Source organism: Acartia tonsa, chromosome 8 (assembly GCF_053477335.1).
Source record: "Acartia tonsa isolate MP-2025a chromosome 8, ASM5347733v1, whole genome shotgun sequence".
NCBI lineage: Eukaryota > Metazoa > Arthropoda > Copepoda > Calanoida > Acartiidae > Acartia > Acartia tonsa.
In genome coordinates this window covers 7627307-7644979 of record NC_137267.1, presented here as the reverse complement: position 1 = coordinate 7644979, position 17673 = coordinate 7627307, and the positions used below count along the sequence as shown (strand labels likewise).

Genomic DNA, 17673 nt, shown 5'->3' with positions numbered 1-17673 from the left:
CTTTATATAGTAGCAAAGCTACTCTAAAATTCACTTTGTATATACATCCGTCTGTCAGTCCGTAACGGTAAATATTATTTTCACAGCTAATATATAAGATAGACAAATGACAGCAAACATATTCAAATACTTATTTTTATGTAGTGTCGTGATTTTATATAAATTATCGAATATTCTTATTATGACCACTCAACATCTGCACTGTAACTCATTTTCTTTTGGGGGGGAAGTTGCATATAGATTTGTTGAATGCATTTTTTTTCATTTGAAATATCTATTTTTACAGAGAGAAGTAGGTCTTTATTTTGTCTAATTTTGGCTGAATGTTTGAATAAAAATTTCAAAAGTTTAATTTCATTAATGTTGTCATCCTTGTTAATTTCCTGTCTTTATAGTACAAATAAGTTGTCGAATAATAGGATGAACTGAAATTTAATTTCCAAATGTGTACACAGTTTCCTTAGTGTTTCCTCATCCTATCCCAATATTTACTACTTGCTAAAAAAGCTTCAAACTCCAAAAAAATCTAAATTTGAAAAATCAAAATTTTGAATGTATAATGTATGAATTGTTTATACATTCAAATTTTGATTTTTTTAAAGTTTTTTAGCTAGTAGTAAATATTGAGATAGGATGAGGAAACACCAAGGAAACAGTGTACACATTCGGAAATTAAATTTCAGTTCATCAATAATAGATATTTAAAATTCGGTGACAGACACGCAGTAGTCCGAGAATATACAAAAGTTTGAAAAGTACACCCAAAATATTTCATCTAAAAGTTGAATTATTATTTGGTAAAAATAGAAATTGTTTGAAAAAAAATCAATTTGTTTATTTATTTTTTAAAAAAATATTGTTCTAATATAGCATAGGTTACAGAATTATTTTTATTTCAAAATCTATTGAAGCACTGAAAAAGCATCCATCGAGCATTGAAACCATTTTTTTAATTTGATTTTTTTCTATACCTTATCCCTGTTGGAGGCCCTATCACTGTGGGGTCTTTACCTTCAGGGCTGCACAGAACCTAGTATAACCTAACTCAATATAACCTAAAGTAATAAAGAAACAAACGAAATCTTCCCCTGTCTTATTTCAATTTTTTTCAACATTTTTGGGAGGGGTTCTATGCTCAACTATAGACATGAGGAATACCACCATAAGTAATCATTGTGTAATTTTAGTCCTTGAAGCCAGCCAAAGTGACAGCAGTAGCCTGTGGCCGTCAGCATACCCTGGTCTCTCTGGATACTGGAGATCTGTACAGTGTTGGCTCCAACAATGCCGGTCAGCTTGGTGTTGGCAGGTAGGTAATTATATTACTTGGTATACCTAGATACTGGTCTGTACAGTGTTGGCTCCAACAATGCTGGTCAGCTTGGTGTTGGCAGGTAGGTAATTATATTACTTGGTATACCTAGATACTGGAGATCTGTACAGTGTTGGCTCCAACAATGCTGGTCAGCTTGGTGTTGGCAGGTAGGTAATTATATTACTTGGTATACCTAGATACTGGAGGTCTGTACAGTGTTGGCTCCAACAATGCTGGTCAGCTTGGTGTTGGCAGGTAGGTAATTATATTACTTGGTATACCTAGATACTGGAGGTCTGTACAGTGTTGGCTCCAACAATGCTGGTCAGCTTGGTGTTGGCAGGTAGGTAATTATATTACTTGGTATACCTAGATACTGGTCTGTACAGTGTGGTATCTAATAATGCTGGTCAGCTTGGTGTTGGCAGGTAGGTAATTATATTACTTGGTATACCTAAATACTGGTCTGTACAGTGTTGGTTCCAACAATGCTGGTCAGCTTGGTGTTGGCAGGTAGGTAATTATATTACTTGGTATACCTAGATACTGGTCTGTACAGTGTTGGTTCCAACAATGCTGGTCAGCTTGGTGTTGGCAGGTAGGTAATTATATTACTTGGTATAACTAGATACTGGAGATCTGTACAGTGTTGGCTCCAACAATGCTGGTCAGCTTGGTGTTGGCAGGTAGGTAATTATATTACTTGGTATACCTAGATACTGGTCTGTACAGTGTGGTATCTAATAATGCTGGTCAGCTTGGTGTTGGCAGGTAGGTAATTATATTACTTGGTATACCTAGATACTGGTCTGTACAGTGTTGGTTTCAACAATGCTGGTCAGCTTGATGTTGGCAGGTAGGTAATTATATTACTTGGTATACCTAGATACTGGTCTGTACAGTGTTGGCTCCAACAATGCTGGTCAGCTTGGTGTTGGCAGGTAAGCTACAGTCACACAAACTGAAGACATCCTGTTACTTTTATAAAATTATGTTTTTACATTTTTGATGTCAACTTAAACTTTTTCCTCTGTTTAGAAATCCAGAATGGACAAGTGTACCAATGCAGATCTCAGGTTAATATTGTTTTCAATTTTATTTATTTAATTTCTAAAAGCAAAGCTTTTCCATAATTAGGTTAGGTCCGTATGTCCATCCGTCCATTTAAAACAAGTTGTTTTTTTTTTACTTTTTTGACAACAAATTGTGTATGTTAAAATTATCCTATTCATCTGATTCTTTGAATACTGATTCATATTACAACAAGGTACAATGTTATAATCGAAGTATCTCTATAATAAAGTCCTAAGAACGTCAGTATGTCTTTAAACAGTGTCAAGTATTCAATCAGTTTTGCAACAAATTTACTTACAATTATGTACATGTAAAGTCATCCATTAATATTCAGTTTATTCCGTTCTGATACTCTACAATTGTTAATGTTCGTTTGTCCTTCCATTTAAGAGCTTCGCTTTTATGGATGTTGTCATCCTTGTTTATTTAAAAATTTTAAATGAAATTTTAACTGTTGGGTCTTATTGAACATGAAAATCATATAAATATATTTTATTTCTAAATAAACGCTATTGTTGATTTATACAGAATTTTAATTTGTTTGATCAATCCATTTTAATGTCTATTGTGAACGAAATAAGCATGTTTATGTGTTTCAAATAGGTATTGAAGAAACAGTTGTTCAATTGGCAGCTGGAAGCTTTCATTCTGCAGCACTGACAAGCCAAGGACAGGTAGACAGATGAATAGATGGATAGATAGATAGATAGATAGATAGATAGATAGATGGATAGATAGATAGATAGATAGATAGATAGATAGATAGATAGATAGATAGATAGATAGATAGATAGATGGATAGATAGATAGATAGATAGATGGATAGATAGATAGATCTACAAACAGACTGATAGATAGATGGATAGAAAATAAGATCTATAGTAAAATAGATGGATAGATAAATAGATCTATAAACAGATAAATAGATAAATAGATGGATAGATAAATAGTTCTAGAGACAGACAGATAAATAGAGAAATAGATCTATAGATATACAGATATATAGATGGATAGATAAATAGATTTAATGCTAGATAGACAGACATATAGATAATTAGATATATAGACAGAAAAATATATATATGGATAGATAAATAGATCTATAGAAAGACAGACATATAGATAATTAGATCTATAGACAGACATATTTTTAGACAGACATATAGATAAATAGATCTATAGACAGACAGATAGAAAAATGGATGAATAGATCTATAGACAGAAAATATATATATGAATAGATAAATAGATCTATAGATAGACAGACCTGTAGATAATTAGATCTATAGACAGACAGATTTATAAGCAAATAGATAGATAAATAGAATTCAAAAACAAAATGATATAGAAATAGTTTGCTAGTAAGGGAGATTTGTTTGATTTATGTCATGAAACATGAAATACAAATGTTTTTTTTTAATATAATGATTTTTGAAATGCACAACAAGCAGAATTAGCACAATTTTCAGGGATTTTAAGGGATAAGACAATGGCTGATAAATTTATGCACATCCCCAATGATAATACAGGAAATTATCCCCTTCTATAAATTATAATTAGTGGTTGAAACGTTTGGACATTAAACTAATAAATGAACCAATTTAAATTCAACAAAAGTCCCCAACGTTTTTAAGCCAACGAATAAGAAAATGCTAATCTAAAGCTTTGGGGACAAGTGTAATAAACAGCCCAATATCTCCTCCCTCCCTGACAATTTTTTTTATTACAGGTATTTGTATGGGGCAGTAATTCAGAAGGACAGTTAGGCCTTGGACCAGAAAAAGAAGATTCTTATTATTCTCCACAACTTTTAGAGCTAGATTTTCAGGTTTATTAAAAGCGAAGTTTTTCTATAATTAGGGTCGGTCCGTACGTCCGTCCGTCCGAAATAGTTAGCTTTTATTCGTTAATTTAAGCATGTTAGAATTATCCTATTGATTTCAAACTTTGCATGGTGATTCCTGTAGTAGTTAGGTACGATTTAGAAAGCGTAGCAACTCTACAATCGTTACCAGAATGTCCGTACGTCCATTTTAAACATGTTGATTTTTTTACTTTTTTAATAACAATTTTTTATATGATAAAATGATCCGATAGATCTGATTTTTTGAATGCTGATTCCTATTACAATAAGGTACAATATTATGAGCGAAGCATCTCTATAATAAAGTATTAAAAATGTCAGTATGTCCTTAAACAGAATTCTGTATTTAAGAAGTTTTGCATTTTCAGAAAGAGGGGAGTAGGTTGCGCTAAAAATCCGTAAAGGTTGTGAGTTTTAAGTTAAAACCAGTAGTAGAACGATAAAAATTGATGTTAACTTTTTAAAAAAAATTGTCCATAGTTCTTTTCAATAAGAAATACACATATTTAGTGAATATTATCGTTCTACTACTATTTTTAAGCCTTAAAACTCACACTTTTACGGATTTTTAGCGCAACCTACTCCTCCCTTTATAAAAATATTTCTTTATTTAATTTTTAAAAGCGAAGCTTTTCTATAATTAGGGTCGGTCCGTCCGTCCGTCCGTCCGTCACAGAGAGTTAACTCTTTTCGTTAATTTAAACAGGTTAGAATTGTCCTATCGATTCGAAACTTTGCATGATGATTCATATAGTAGTTAGGTACAATTTAGAAAGCGTAGCAACTCTATAAACATTACCAGAATTTCCGTACGTCCATTTTTATTTAATTTGTTTTGTAGGTGATAGAGATATCATGCGGGTTTTACCACAGTGCGTGTGTCAGCGACGAGGGGAAGGTGTACTGCTGGGGCGAGGGGGAAGGTGGCAAACTTGGCCTTGCTGGGGAAACAGAAAATACACTGGAACCTACACAGGTAAAAAATACCGGCGACCTTGGATCAACAAATAGCGCATCCGCTCGTCGTCGGGGAGGTGATAGGTTCTAATCCCGCGTCATAACACTGCGTCATAACTATAGACGTTAAAAACGGTTCCTACGGCTGTGAATAGTTAGAGTAGTGGTAATGCCTTGCCCAAAAAACAGTTGAAACGTATTTTAATGCACAGTTAGATCTTATATGACAAAGGTTGTCTGAAGGCTGTATGACCATATGAAAATGCACAGCATTAAGCAAGCTTTGGTCCAGAGAAACACTAAAATAAGAGCTCGTGGTCTAAAAAGAATGTTACAAATAACCAAGTTCTAAAAGTAAAAGGCCATTAATTACTAAAATGCTGCTTCTAAAGTTGAACTAATTAGCACAATCTAATATTACAACATAATTCACATATTTTAGGTTAGCCTACCAGAAAAAGTAGTTGGTATAAATGCTGGAGGCTACCATACAATTGCCAGAACACAGGTAAATAAATTTTTGTGATTTATCTTAAAATCTGTTCTAATTCTACGAATGTATATATTTTTTGATTATTTGATTTCTTGTATTTATGTTATATGTATTTTTACTTTAAAACCTTAGGCTGGCTTTTTAATTCCTTACTAAAATCTATACCTATGATATCAAAGAAAATTTTTGTCAGAATTTATAAATGTTACATCCTGTAATAAATTATATCTAAATTCTTTAAAATGTAATAATCTGATATGATTCTAGAATGGTCGAGTTTACAGTTGGGGTAAGGGAGCCAACGGTCAGCTTGGTTTAGGTTCCAGGTAAAAACAATTTAAACAGAAAAAGCCAATGTTGAAATAATCGCATATAGGTTTTAAAAAAAGGAAATCAAATTTAAATTTTATTTTCTCGAAAGAATGTTATAAAAATCAATAGGATTGATAATATTAAATTTTTTTTTAGAATCTTAGAATCAAGTGTACCACATCCAATATCTTCTCTAAATCACATTACAGTACAAAGGTAAGAATAGCTATTTATAGCATCGTATTATTAACAGCTTTCCGCGGATATTAATATGATAAATCATAGGATTAAAACCAGTTTTGTTAGCCCCGAGTTGCCGAAGGCACGGGGAAAAAAACTATACGTCAAGTAAGAAATATTTCTTGTTGATAAGAAATATATTGTCTGAGTAATACTCAGTCTCTTACGTTTTCAAGAGATAAAAGAAAATTATGCCATCAACTTTTCCGTCAGTTATAAATTAAATGATCGAAGGTTTTTATTATTTTTAAGGCAGCAAGGTTTTATATATTCTTTTTTATTGCAGATTAAAGCTTGCATATTAGGATATATAAGTTGGAAAGGAATTTTAATGTTCGGGGGAGATTTGAAATCTGCATCAAATTTTAAGGATTTTTTTTATAAAATTAGTCTTTTGTATAATTCTTTATCTAAAAGCGGAAAGACAATATTAGTTAATTAATTTTGACCAATAGGATAGGTGGATTAGAAACTACCTGCGCTCTAATTGGGTGTATGATATACCACACTTAGGCTTCTCCAATCAGAGCGCAGATAGTTTCCAATCCACCAATTACAGATGTCAAAATTAATTAACTTATATTGTATTTCCGCTTTTAGATAAAGAATTATACAAAAAATGAATTTTATAAAAAAAATCTTAAAATTTGATGCAGATTTCAAATCTCCCCTAACATTAAAATTCCTTCCAACTTATATATCCTAATGCACATAATAATTCTTTTTTTTTTTGGTCCGTCCGTCGTGAATGAATACCTTTTTTCGTTAATTTAGGCATGTTAGAATTTTCTTATTGATTTTGAAAGGTGATTCCTGTAGTAGTTAAGTATGATTAAGAAAGCGTAGCAACTTTATAATCGTTACTAGAATGTCTGTACGTCCATTTTAAATATGTTTATTTTTAAATTTTTTAACAACACATTTGTTGTGATATAATTATCCGAATGATTTTATTTTTGGAATACTGATTCCTAGGACAAAGTATGATATTCTAAGCAAAGCATCAGTATGAATAATTTACAAAAATTTAAATATGTCCTCGAACATTATCCTGTTTTAAAGCACTTTTTCAATAAACTTGCTAACAATTTTCTTTAGCCTTTCATACATGTTCTGCTTATTCAGTTATGATGCTCTGCAAGTGTTGATATTCGTTTGTTCTACCTTTTCAGAGCTTCACTTCTGATGTTGTCATCCTTGTTTTATTGCATCTTGAACTATGAACATAATAATGAAGTTTTTTTATAGTGCTCATAAAAAATGACGCCATACTGGCCTACCATTGGTCAATTAAAATATACACTGACATGTTATTGGTAATTTAGTCTGTGTATTGGCCTATAATTGGTCATTTGTATTATATGACGTCATTTTTAATAATGCTCCAAAATAATTTATTTTTAATTTTAGTATATCTGTGGGTGAAGTGCATAGTAGCTGTATAAGTTCAGGAGGACATCTTTATATGTGGGGAGATACCAGGTTAGTACATAGTAGCTCTATAAGTTCAGGCGGACATCTTTATATGTGGGGAGATACCAGGTTAGTACATAGTAGCTCTGTAAGTTCAGGAGGACATCTTTATATGTGGGGAGATACTAGGTTAGTTCATAGTAGCTCTATAAGTTCAGGAGGACATCTTTATATGTGGGGAGATACTAGGTTAGTACATAGTAGCTCTATAAGTTCAGGAGGACATCTTTATATGTGGGGAGATACTAGGTTAGTACATAGTAGCTGTATAAGTTCAGGAGGACATCTTTATATGTGGGGAGATACCAGGTTAGTACATAGTAGCTCTATAAGTTCAGGAGGACATCTTTATATGTGGGGAGATACTAGGTTAGTTCATAGTAGCTCTATAAGTTCAGGAGGACATCTTTATATGTGGGGAGATACCAGGTTAGTACATAGTAGCTCTATAAGTTCAGGAGGACATCTTTATATGTGGGGAGATACTAGGTTAGTACATAGTAGCTGTATAAGTTCAGGAGGACATCTTTATATGTGGGGAGATACCAGGTTAGTACATAGTAGCTCTATAAGTTCAGGAGGACATCTTTATATGTGGGGAGATACTAGGTTAGTACATAGTAGCTCTGTAAGTTCAGGAGGACATCTTTATATGTGGGGAGATACCAGGTTAGTACATAGTAGCTCTGTGAGTTCAGGAGGACATCTTTATATGTGGGGAGATACCAGGTTAGTACATAGTAGCTCTATAAGCTCAGGAGGACATCTTTATATGTGGGGAGATACTAGGTTAGTACATAGTAGCTCTATAAGTTCAGGAGGACATCTTTATATGTGGGGAGATACCAGGTTAGTACATAGTAGCTCTATAAGTTCAGGAGGACATCTTTATATGTGGGGAGATACTAGGTTAGTGCATAGTAGCTCTGTAAGTTCAGGAGGACATCTTTATATGTGGGGAGATACCAGGTTAGTACATAGTAGCTCTGTAAGTTCAGGAGGACATCTTTATATGTGGGGAGATACCAGGTTAGTTACATAGTAGCTGTATAAGTTCAGGAGGACATCTTTACATGTGGGGTGATACCAGTTTAGTTACATAGTAGCTGTATAAGTTCAGGAGGACATCTTTATATGTGGGGAGATACCAGGTTGGATAGAGCTAGGGTTAGGCCGGATATCCGGTTTGGCCGGTTATCCGGCCGGATATCCGGCCAATTTCAATATCCGGCCGGATAACGGATATTAAAACTATCCAGTTACAGGATATCTGGCTGATTTTTGACGCCGGATATCCGGTTATCCGGCCGGATATCCGGTAATTTGCCGGATATCGGGGATCTAAAGGGATAAGACAATAGTCAATAAATTGATGTGAATCCCCAATGTTGGTACACCAACAAAGTTACCACTTCTGTAGATTACAATTAGTGGCTGATAAGCTTTTACTAATGAACTAGCCAATTAAAATTCAATAAAAGTCCGCAAAGTTGTTGAGCCAACGAGTAAGAAAACGTTACTACACAACTTTGGGGACCAGTGTAATAAAACAGCTTATTGTCCCCTCCCTCCTTGGTAACTTGTGCTTTACAGACAAACTGATACAGAAGGAATTGTTAATTAGTGTTTAAATTAGTTAAATGTACGAATAAATAATTTTCAACTATTTGACGTTAGGGGGGGGGGGGTACTCCAACATATACACCCATATGACACAATAGATTTGAATGGCAGTCGTCCCTACACTTTCAATTTTAGTTTTCAAAAGAAAAAAGTGAATAAGATTTTTTGTAAGTTTGATCTTTTCTATGTAGGGTAGAGATACCTTACCCTAAAGTAGATTTTAATTCTTTCCGGGTTCTATAAAAGATCGACTTTGGGATAGACCCTTTCGTGGCAACGCACCGTAAGTGGCGATTCATCGTATTTTTCACAGTAGGTTTTCTCCTATTTCTAGACCCTGCGGTGGACTCTAACCCAGCGGGGGCCAATTGCATAACCCTGTGGGGCAATCACATAACCCAATGTAACCTAACCTTACCTAAAATAACCTATAAAAAAACATTTAAAAAATCGCCCCTTAAGGGGCCTTTGCCACGAAACTTTTCTTCCCGAGACTTTTCTTTAAGTTCCAGTGGTTTGGTTAATCTTTCAGTACAAATAGGAGGACAGACAAACATTATGCCTCTATTTCATATACATTGCTCTACACAAATTTTTGTACAGGCACGGGAAGCTTTGTAATGAAGTAGAAGGAAATACCAACCAAAGCTGTTTCTCACCAACTCTTGTCACTAGATTCAAAGGTTTTCAGGTATGGTAGCTTAAATTCATAGATTTTAAATAATCTAACAACGTCCCGTTAATCCCCACTCCTAATAAAAGGCATATTTTTACTTAAGAATTGAAGAAGATGGTTGATAAAATATACATTTGCATGGAATTAAAAAAAAATCAAAATCTAATTTTTTAGTTTCAATTTTTTTATCGCAGTGGAAAAAAGTATAAGCACTTGACCCATTTTTGATAACTTTTCATTGTACTAGGTTTGTTCCTTGAAGAAAATTGTTATTATATGGTGCAAAAAAGTATCACATAATCGCACTTAAAATAATACATTTTAGTGCAAAGAAAATTAGATTTGTATCTGAAGTAGAGACGTCTGTCAGAAACTTTCAACTTTCTGTACATTTTATTCGAGTTATTTAAGAAATCTTAGTACTGAGTCTTTATTTTAGTACAAAATTTAATTTCAATTTTAGACTGAAATACTTAATGATTACGTTGATTAATCAAACTTGAAATGAACTAGGATCAAACGCGAAGCTTTTCTATAATTAGGGTTAGTCCGTCCGTCCGTCAGTCCGTAACGGTTAGCTCTTATCGTTATTTTGGGCATATAAGAATTGTCCTATCGATTTCAAACTTTGCATGGTGATTCCTTTAGTAGTTAGGTACGATTTAGAAAGCGTAGCAACTCTATAATCGTTACCAGAAAGTTCGTACGTCCATTTTATACATGTCGATTATTTTACTTTTTTAACAACAAATTTTCATGTGATCTAATCATCCGATTGATCTGATTTTTGGTATATTAATTCCTGGGACAACAAAGTATAATGTTATAAGCGAAGCATCTTTATAATCAAGTCCTAAAAATAAAAGTATGTCATTAAACATTATCCTGTATTAAGCAGTTTTTCAACAAATTTACTTAAAAATATGTTTCGCAATTCTACATTTATATTCTGATCATTCAGCTCTCACACTCTACAAGTGTTAATGTTCGTTTGTCCTACCGTTTTAGAGCATCGCTTTTATAGATGTTGTCATCCTTGTTTAACAATATATCAGGGTAAATTCGAGGTAAAATAGTTTTGGGAATTTGCTAAAAAGAAGTAGATATAAAGAAGAGAGAAAAAAAGGAACTGGGTTAGAAGTAATGTTTGTTTCAGAACATGGAACCTTGACCCTTCTTATTGAAAATCTTTTGGTTCTAGTTTTATAAATAGTGATGTAATTCATACACGGGGTGAGGACACTGTGCCGACTTTCAATTGGGTCTTTGATTATCAGCCAAAAGCGTCGGAAATATTATCACAGCCAAGTTGCCAAGAAAAAAGAGCAGAAAGCAATTTGCTAGCAGATGAAAAAGGAAGTTGCCTGCGTTGTACATCTAAACTTATACATTTATTTTCATGGAATTAAAGTATAAAATTTTAATTATGTTATTAAAATTGTTCTAGCACTATTTTTTCTAATGTACAGTCTTGAGTGAGCAAATAAAAAGTTTTGATTGAATCAAATGTTCATGTTTGCACAAGTTCATGAACAAAAATCCGGTAAAATCTTTTCAATTTCCAGTGTACACACATCCCTCCCTTCTTTTAATTACTTTAAATGTTGCTTGCTATTGTCAGAAGGGCCCTAGTAGAAATTAAAAATATAAATCAATTAGATAGCAGACACCAAGCAGACCTAAATTGTACACAAGTTTTAGAAGAACAAATTCAAAAAAACTCTAAAATACTGGGAAGAAAAAATCAATGAATTTGGTTTTGATAAAATCTTTTTTTTTAAAATTAAAAATAAAACTTTTAAGATATATTTCTAAAAGTCTAAAACCATATGTAAAATTTGGACCCAGAAATTACCCCCTATAAAAAAATAGAATAAGTTTGTAGGTGTTGGATTTTGTAAAGTCTACTTTCTAAGTAAGCATATCAAAATATCTTCTACGGGTTACATAAATCTTTACATAATAGTTTTCTAAAATTTATATTCCAGATACAATCTAAAAATTGAATTTACTATATGTGAAGAACGTGTCCTAACTTTTGTGATTTTGTTTTAACACATTCGTGACGAGCTCCCAAAGTTCAAAGTTTTGATTCGCCAGGGTTCAACAAAATAGATTTTTTCAACAGAATTCAAAACGTAAGGTGTCAAATTAAAGATCTTAATATTTTGAAAGTTTTTTCTTAACCAACCAAACGACAAACACACATAAAAAATGCATCTAACTTTACTTGTATATGGCATTAAAACATACAACAAAAAACAGACAAAACATCAGAATTATTATTTCTTTCACACACAGAATATTAAAAACTTGATATAATTAGACCTAATTGAGGATTTCTCTAATGACTTTAATGATATTTTTAATTAGGTTACAATGGTGGTTTGTGGAGGGTATCTAACTATGGTAGCAGCAAAACCTGATCCAAATCAAGAGTTTAACGAGGTACTTTTGATAGCAGAGAAGCTACTATATTAATAGCTCTTGACTGTAGTTACAGTTTGGTATTAATACATATAGATTTCTATTTAGATTTGGTTGTGGTAAAATCTTAACCAAAAATTAATCTTGGTGACGTCATAAAAATGAGGGATTATCATCCCTTTTTTAGGGGTTTTCTTTCCCACTCCTTCTCCTCTCCTCATCCCTCACTTTTATGACGTCAGAATTTTTTATGAGCGCCTTTCTCCTTTCACATAATCTTTTTATAAAAAGACTTTAAATAAGCAGCAAGAGATTTTCAGAAAACAAAATACAATCGGTTTATATAAAGGAGGGAGTGGACTGATTGGACTGTAAATTACACTAGTATTTAAAATTTTTAAACACTTTATCCTATTCAATCAATAACTTTAATCTACAGAAGGGTAATCTTGTTTACCATCATTGTGAATCAATTTATTGTCTATTGTCTTATCCCTTTACATCCCTTATCCCGATATTTGTTGCATCATCTTGACAGGTGGACTTATGGTGACAATCGAACGAACATACATCAATCTATAACTTTGTTTTATAAATAGGCACACTCTATTGCTTATACATTTAATATAATTATTAGTATATATAATAGTTGGAAGGAACTTTAATGTTAGAGGGAGATTTGAAATTTGCATCAAATTTTAAGGATTTTTTTTTAAATTCGTTTTTTGTATAATTCTTTATCTAAAAGCGGAAATACAATTTAAGTTAACCCATTAGTGACGAACAGGCTTTTAACGCCCGGTTCCAGAAAATGCCGAAAAAAACCGGTTCTCAGTTTTAGGATTGCATCATTCTCAGTATGAATCCCCCCTCTACTACCCTGGTTTTCATTTCCCCCTGGAGCAGGCAGTTTTGCTTACTTCCGTTTGCCGGTATAGCTCAACAAAATTTGAAAACCAAGAAAAACGAGGTGATTTTAAAATACCCCCCCCTAACTTTTTTGTTTATGAAGTAAAGTTAGTGATTTTTTTCGTGAAATTTAAAGTTTATTGGCAACTACATTCATTTGTGAATTCGTTTTATTCAAATTATTATTTTTTATATGATTTTTTTATCGTTTTTTTACGTTCTATATAGCTCCAGCTCGGCGCGAGTAAAGATACCCGCTAGTTTTATTGCCCTGCTCGGCGCGAGTAAAGATACCCGTCCACATATAATATCAAAAGTTTTAAAAATTCCTCGAAATGGGCTTTTTTAACCGAAAAGGGCGGTATCTATAGCCAAAATCTTAAATGTGATATAAATTGTTTTGTATGTTAGTTGTAGCTCTATCAATTACATGAGGTTATGTAGTTTTCAATTATGGATCGTATCGTAGTTTTAAAAAGTGTTCATCTCACTTTGGGCGTTCAAAAATTACATTTTTAACTTTTTTTGCCAAAAAACCGGGTATTTAGGTCGAAAACGAGCTTTAATGCCAGGGGAAAGCACCAAAAACGGTTATCAATGCCGAACGGTTTCTTTACTCGCGCCGAACCGGGTTTTCCTGCAACTTTCCTGTGCACGCCACTAGAGCAAACAAAAAAATTGGAATTCCGTTTTTACCATAATAAAGCTTCCCTGAGATTTTCAGCTCAATCGGTCCATAAAAGTGACGCTCGGCACTAATGGGTTAATAAATTATGACCAATAGGATAGGTGGATTGGAAACTACCTGCGCTCTAATTGGTTGAATGATATGCGACAGAGCGAAGATAATTTTCAATCCACCAATCACAGATGTCAAAATTAATTAACTTAAATTGCATTTCCGCTTTTAAATAAAGAATTATACAAAAAACGAATTTAAAAAAAAAAATCCTTAAAATTTGATGCAGATTTCAAATCTCCCTCTAACATTAAAATTCTTTCCAACTTATATATCTTAATGATTATATAATTATTTCATTTTAGGATGATTTGAAGATTGATGGGTCAATAAATGAGGAAGATGGCAATGAATCTGTAATTCAAAATGATTCTCCAATCAAGTATGTTACAATTTGGCGATTTCCCCTGGCTCAATACTGGACCTAAGGAACCCACCCCCTTATATTTGTTTTGTTTATTAGGTCATTAAGGGTTGATATTTTGTGGATTTTCTTGTACTTTTCTTTCAAAATTTCCCCTGTTATTTGACAGTGCAAAAACAGGCAGATTTATTTTTATAAGAAAGCTAGTTTAAGATAATTTAAAGAAATGGGATGTCCTTTTGTGTTTGTGGGTAGCAACGGATCTCGCGAATTGCAGAACCGATATGGTTCTCCTTCATATTGAAGGTTTTCATAAGTCCAGGGAAGGATTATAAATATTTTGGGGGGAGGGTACCACTTCCCTTCTTAGAGAAATTACCTTAGAAAAAATATTATTTTACTTTTTCTTTTAATGCTCAAATTAAAGGCGGATAACATATTGTAACATTTTTCATTGCAGAAGTTTAAAGCCTTCACCACTGAAAGGATCACCTCTACCACCCATCAATGTGAAATCAAATGCTGAAGAAGAAGAACAGGTACATTATTTTAAACGGTTTGTGTGCACCAGTGGCTGCGCCCAAAGTACGGTTGGGCCGGATACTTTTTTGGCCGGATATCTGGCTGATTTATAATGCCGGATATCCTGTTCCGGCCTGATATCTGGCCAACGTTCGATATCCGGCAAATAACCGGATATCTGGCATTAAAAATCGGCTGGATATCCAGTATCCGGATAGTTTCAATATCCGGTATCCGGCCGGATATCAGGCCCAACCCTAGTTTTAAGGCTACTTTGTTCTATAGGCTGGGTAGTGGTCTCTTTGTTTGTATAACTCTTTAAAGGAATAGTTGCACGAAGTGCATTTAAACTTGAATTTAGTGAACTGCATATTTTTTTTCAGTTCAATAGTTTAAACTACATCTATAGTAGGACATATATTTGAAAGAATTTCAATTTTCTACCAGGTAGTTTTAACAATATCAATACTTTAAGATCATATTTTTTTGGATATATTCTACATAAATGACTGTCCTGTTTTCGCAAAAACAGAAAGATGACTATTTTGGTGGAGCCAAATTGATTTCTATTTATTGTAATTCAAAATGATATATGTTAGATGGTATTTTTTTAACATATGCTTGCAATCAAACTTGTTAAATGCACTTCATGCAACTATCCGTATCATTCAAACAGACCACCATGTAGATGAAAAGTATTAAACCAAGCCCATCCGGGAATCTAACTGCTGTATGGGGTTAACCAAACCTTACTATACCCAATCTTCAAATTATTACTTCAGTACAATATGAGAAGGTATACTTAAAAACATCTAGAAAGCTAAGATGGGTTTTTAAAAAACAATTAACACTGAATATGGGTAGCCAATTCAACAAAATTATTTGTTTAAAATATCTTCCAAATGTTTATTAAAAATCCCAAAACTGGATAAAATCTTCTGTTAATGCCCATTTTTCATTTAAAACACTTTTTCTTGAAATTCTTATAGCCGATTAAGCATTGAATTACTTTTTTTTAACCCAACCTCTGCATTATATTAACCTACTAGCGGCTACGCCCTGAGAAGCCTCTAGGGGCAATTAATGTGGGAGATACCCTTCCCCAAAATAGTTTCAGACCTTCCCTAGACCAATAAAAAGCTTAAGCTTCACTCTAAAGGAGAACCATAACAGTTCGCGAGATCCTTTGCTACAGACAAAAAAAAAACACCTTACTACTTCTTTATATGATAGGACTAGCAGCTTAACCCCCCCCCCCCCCTTAGAGGCCTCTAAGGTCACTTGAGGAGGGGAGAGTTGAATCCCAAAACCCTCCCTCAAAATAGTTATAAACATTCCCATGAACTATGAGAAGCTACCCCAATCGGTTCAGCGGTCAGCGAGATCCTTCGTAACAAACAAACAAATAAACAGACAGACAGATAGACATCGTTCTACTTTGTATAATAGATAATTATGAATCAGGTTGAAGCAGGAGAAGAAGCACATGAAAATGGTGACAATGAAGGTGAAACTAACAGTGATCCTCAACTGGAAGAAACTGCTGAAATTCAAAATGGTGAACATGTAGCAATTAAAGAAGAAAAATCACAGGAAAATTAATCCTTTAAAAGGTAGATACGAAAAGGACCAGAAAAAATGCAGATACAAGGATGACAACATCCACAAAAGCGAAGCTCTGTAACGGTGTGACAGACGAACATTAACTTTTGTAGAGTGTCAGAACTGAATATACAAAATATAAATATTTATGTTTTGACAAAATTATACGTAAGTTTGTTGCAAAACTTTTTAAATACAGAATACTGGTCAAGGACATACTGACATTTTAGGACTTGATCATAGAGATGCTTCGCTTTTGATATTGTATCTTATTAATATAGGAATTAGTACTTCAAAAATCAAATCAATCGGACAATTATATCACATAAAAAAATTGTAGTTAAAAAGTTAAAAAATAAACATGTTTAATATGGACATACGGACATTTTGGTAAAGATTATAGAATTGCTACGCTTCCTAAATCGACGTAACTACTACAGAAATCATCATGCAAAGTTTGAAAACGATAAGACAATTCTAACATACCTAGATTAACTAAAAAAAGCTATCCGTTTCGGACAGCCGGACCGATCCTAATTATAGAAAAGCTTCGCTTTTGATAATATGGAGAGAAAAAATATGGTAGCAGACAGGGGGCATTACAGATTGACAGACAGACACTGCACTGGTTTAAAATTTATAAAACTCTTATCCGAGAAATCTTAAATATATTTTTCATTTGGTTCATACAGTATTCATAAAAATTTCGTTATTATCATGTTAAAAATATTTTATTTAATTCTTAAAATTTTTATACTGACAAAAACTTTATTTGACTTTCCTTGTATTTGCTAAATGGTTTTATACATATGTGCTTCGCTAATTATGGATGTTGTCATCCTTGTTTATTGTTTTATATACCATTCTCATAGAACCTATGTATATCATAACACATACAAAATATATAAACTATTAAATTACCAAAAAAAAATAACTTCTAGAATAATATCACTTCCAAGAAGTGATCAAGCTAATGGGTCCTTTGGGACTTGAAAATACAAATTGATGATATGCAATCTAAATATTACATTTTCAAAATACAACAAAAAGAGTTTGAATGTTTTTATGTCTCTATGTTTAACT

At 33.0% G+C, this 17673-nt stretch overlaps 1 protein-coding gene across 1 annotated transcript in view; it reads left to right on the top strand.

Annotated features, from left to right (window-relative positions):
• The window catches only part of LOC145325645 (X-linked retinitis pigmentosa GTPase regulator-like), a 39563-nt gene extending 22973 nt beyond the window's left edge, over window positions 1-16590 (top strand). The window contains exons 3-16 of the mRNA XM_080168603.1: window positions 1188-1309; window positions 2354-2391; window positions 2993-3063; window positions 4119-4217; window positions 5095-5229; window positions 5653-5718; window positions 5971-6029; window positions 6172-6231; window positions 7666-7737; window positions 9955-10042; window positions 12401-12475; window positions 14408-14484; window positions 14927-15005; window positions 16453-16590. Coding sequence (XP_080024729.1) covers window positions 1188-1309; window positions 2354-2391; window positions 2993-3063; window positions 4119-4217; window positions 5095-5229; window positions 5653-5718; window positions 5971-6029; window positions 6172-6231; window positions 7666-7737; window positions 9955-10042; window positions 12401-12475; window positions 14408-14484; window positions 14927-15005; window positions 16453-16590 — 1179 coding nt within the window. The remainder of the gene's footprint in view (window positions 1-1187; window positions 1310-2353; window positions 2392-2992; window positions 3064-4118; window positions 4218-5094; window positions 5230-5652; window positions 5719-5970; window positions 6030-6171; window positions 6232-7665; window positions 7738-9954; window positions 10043-12400; window positions 12476-14407; window positions 14485-14926; window positions 15006-16452) is intronic.
• The last annotated feature ends 1083 nt before the right edge of the window (window positions 16591-17673 follow it).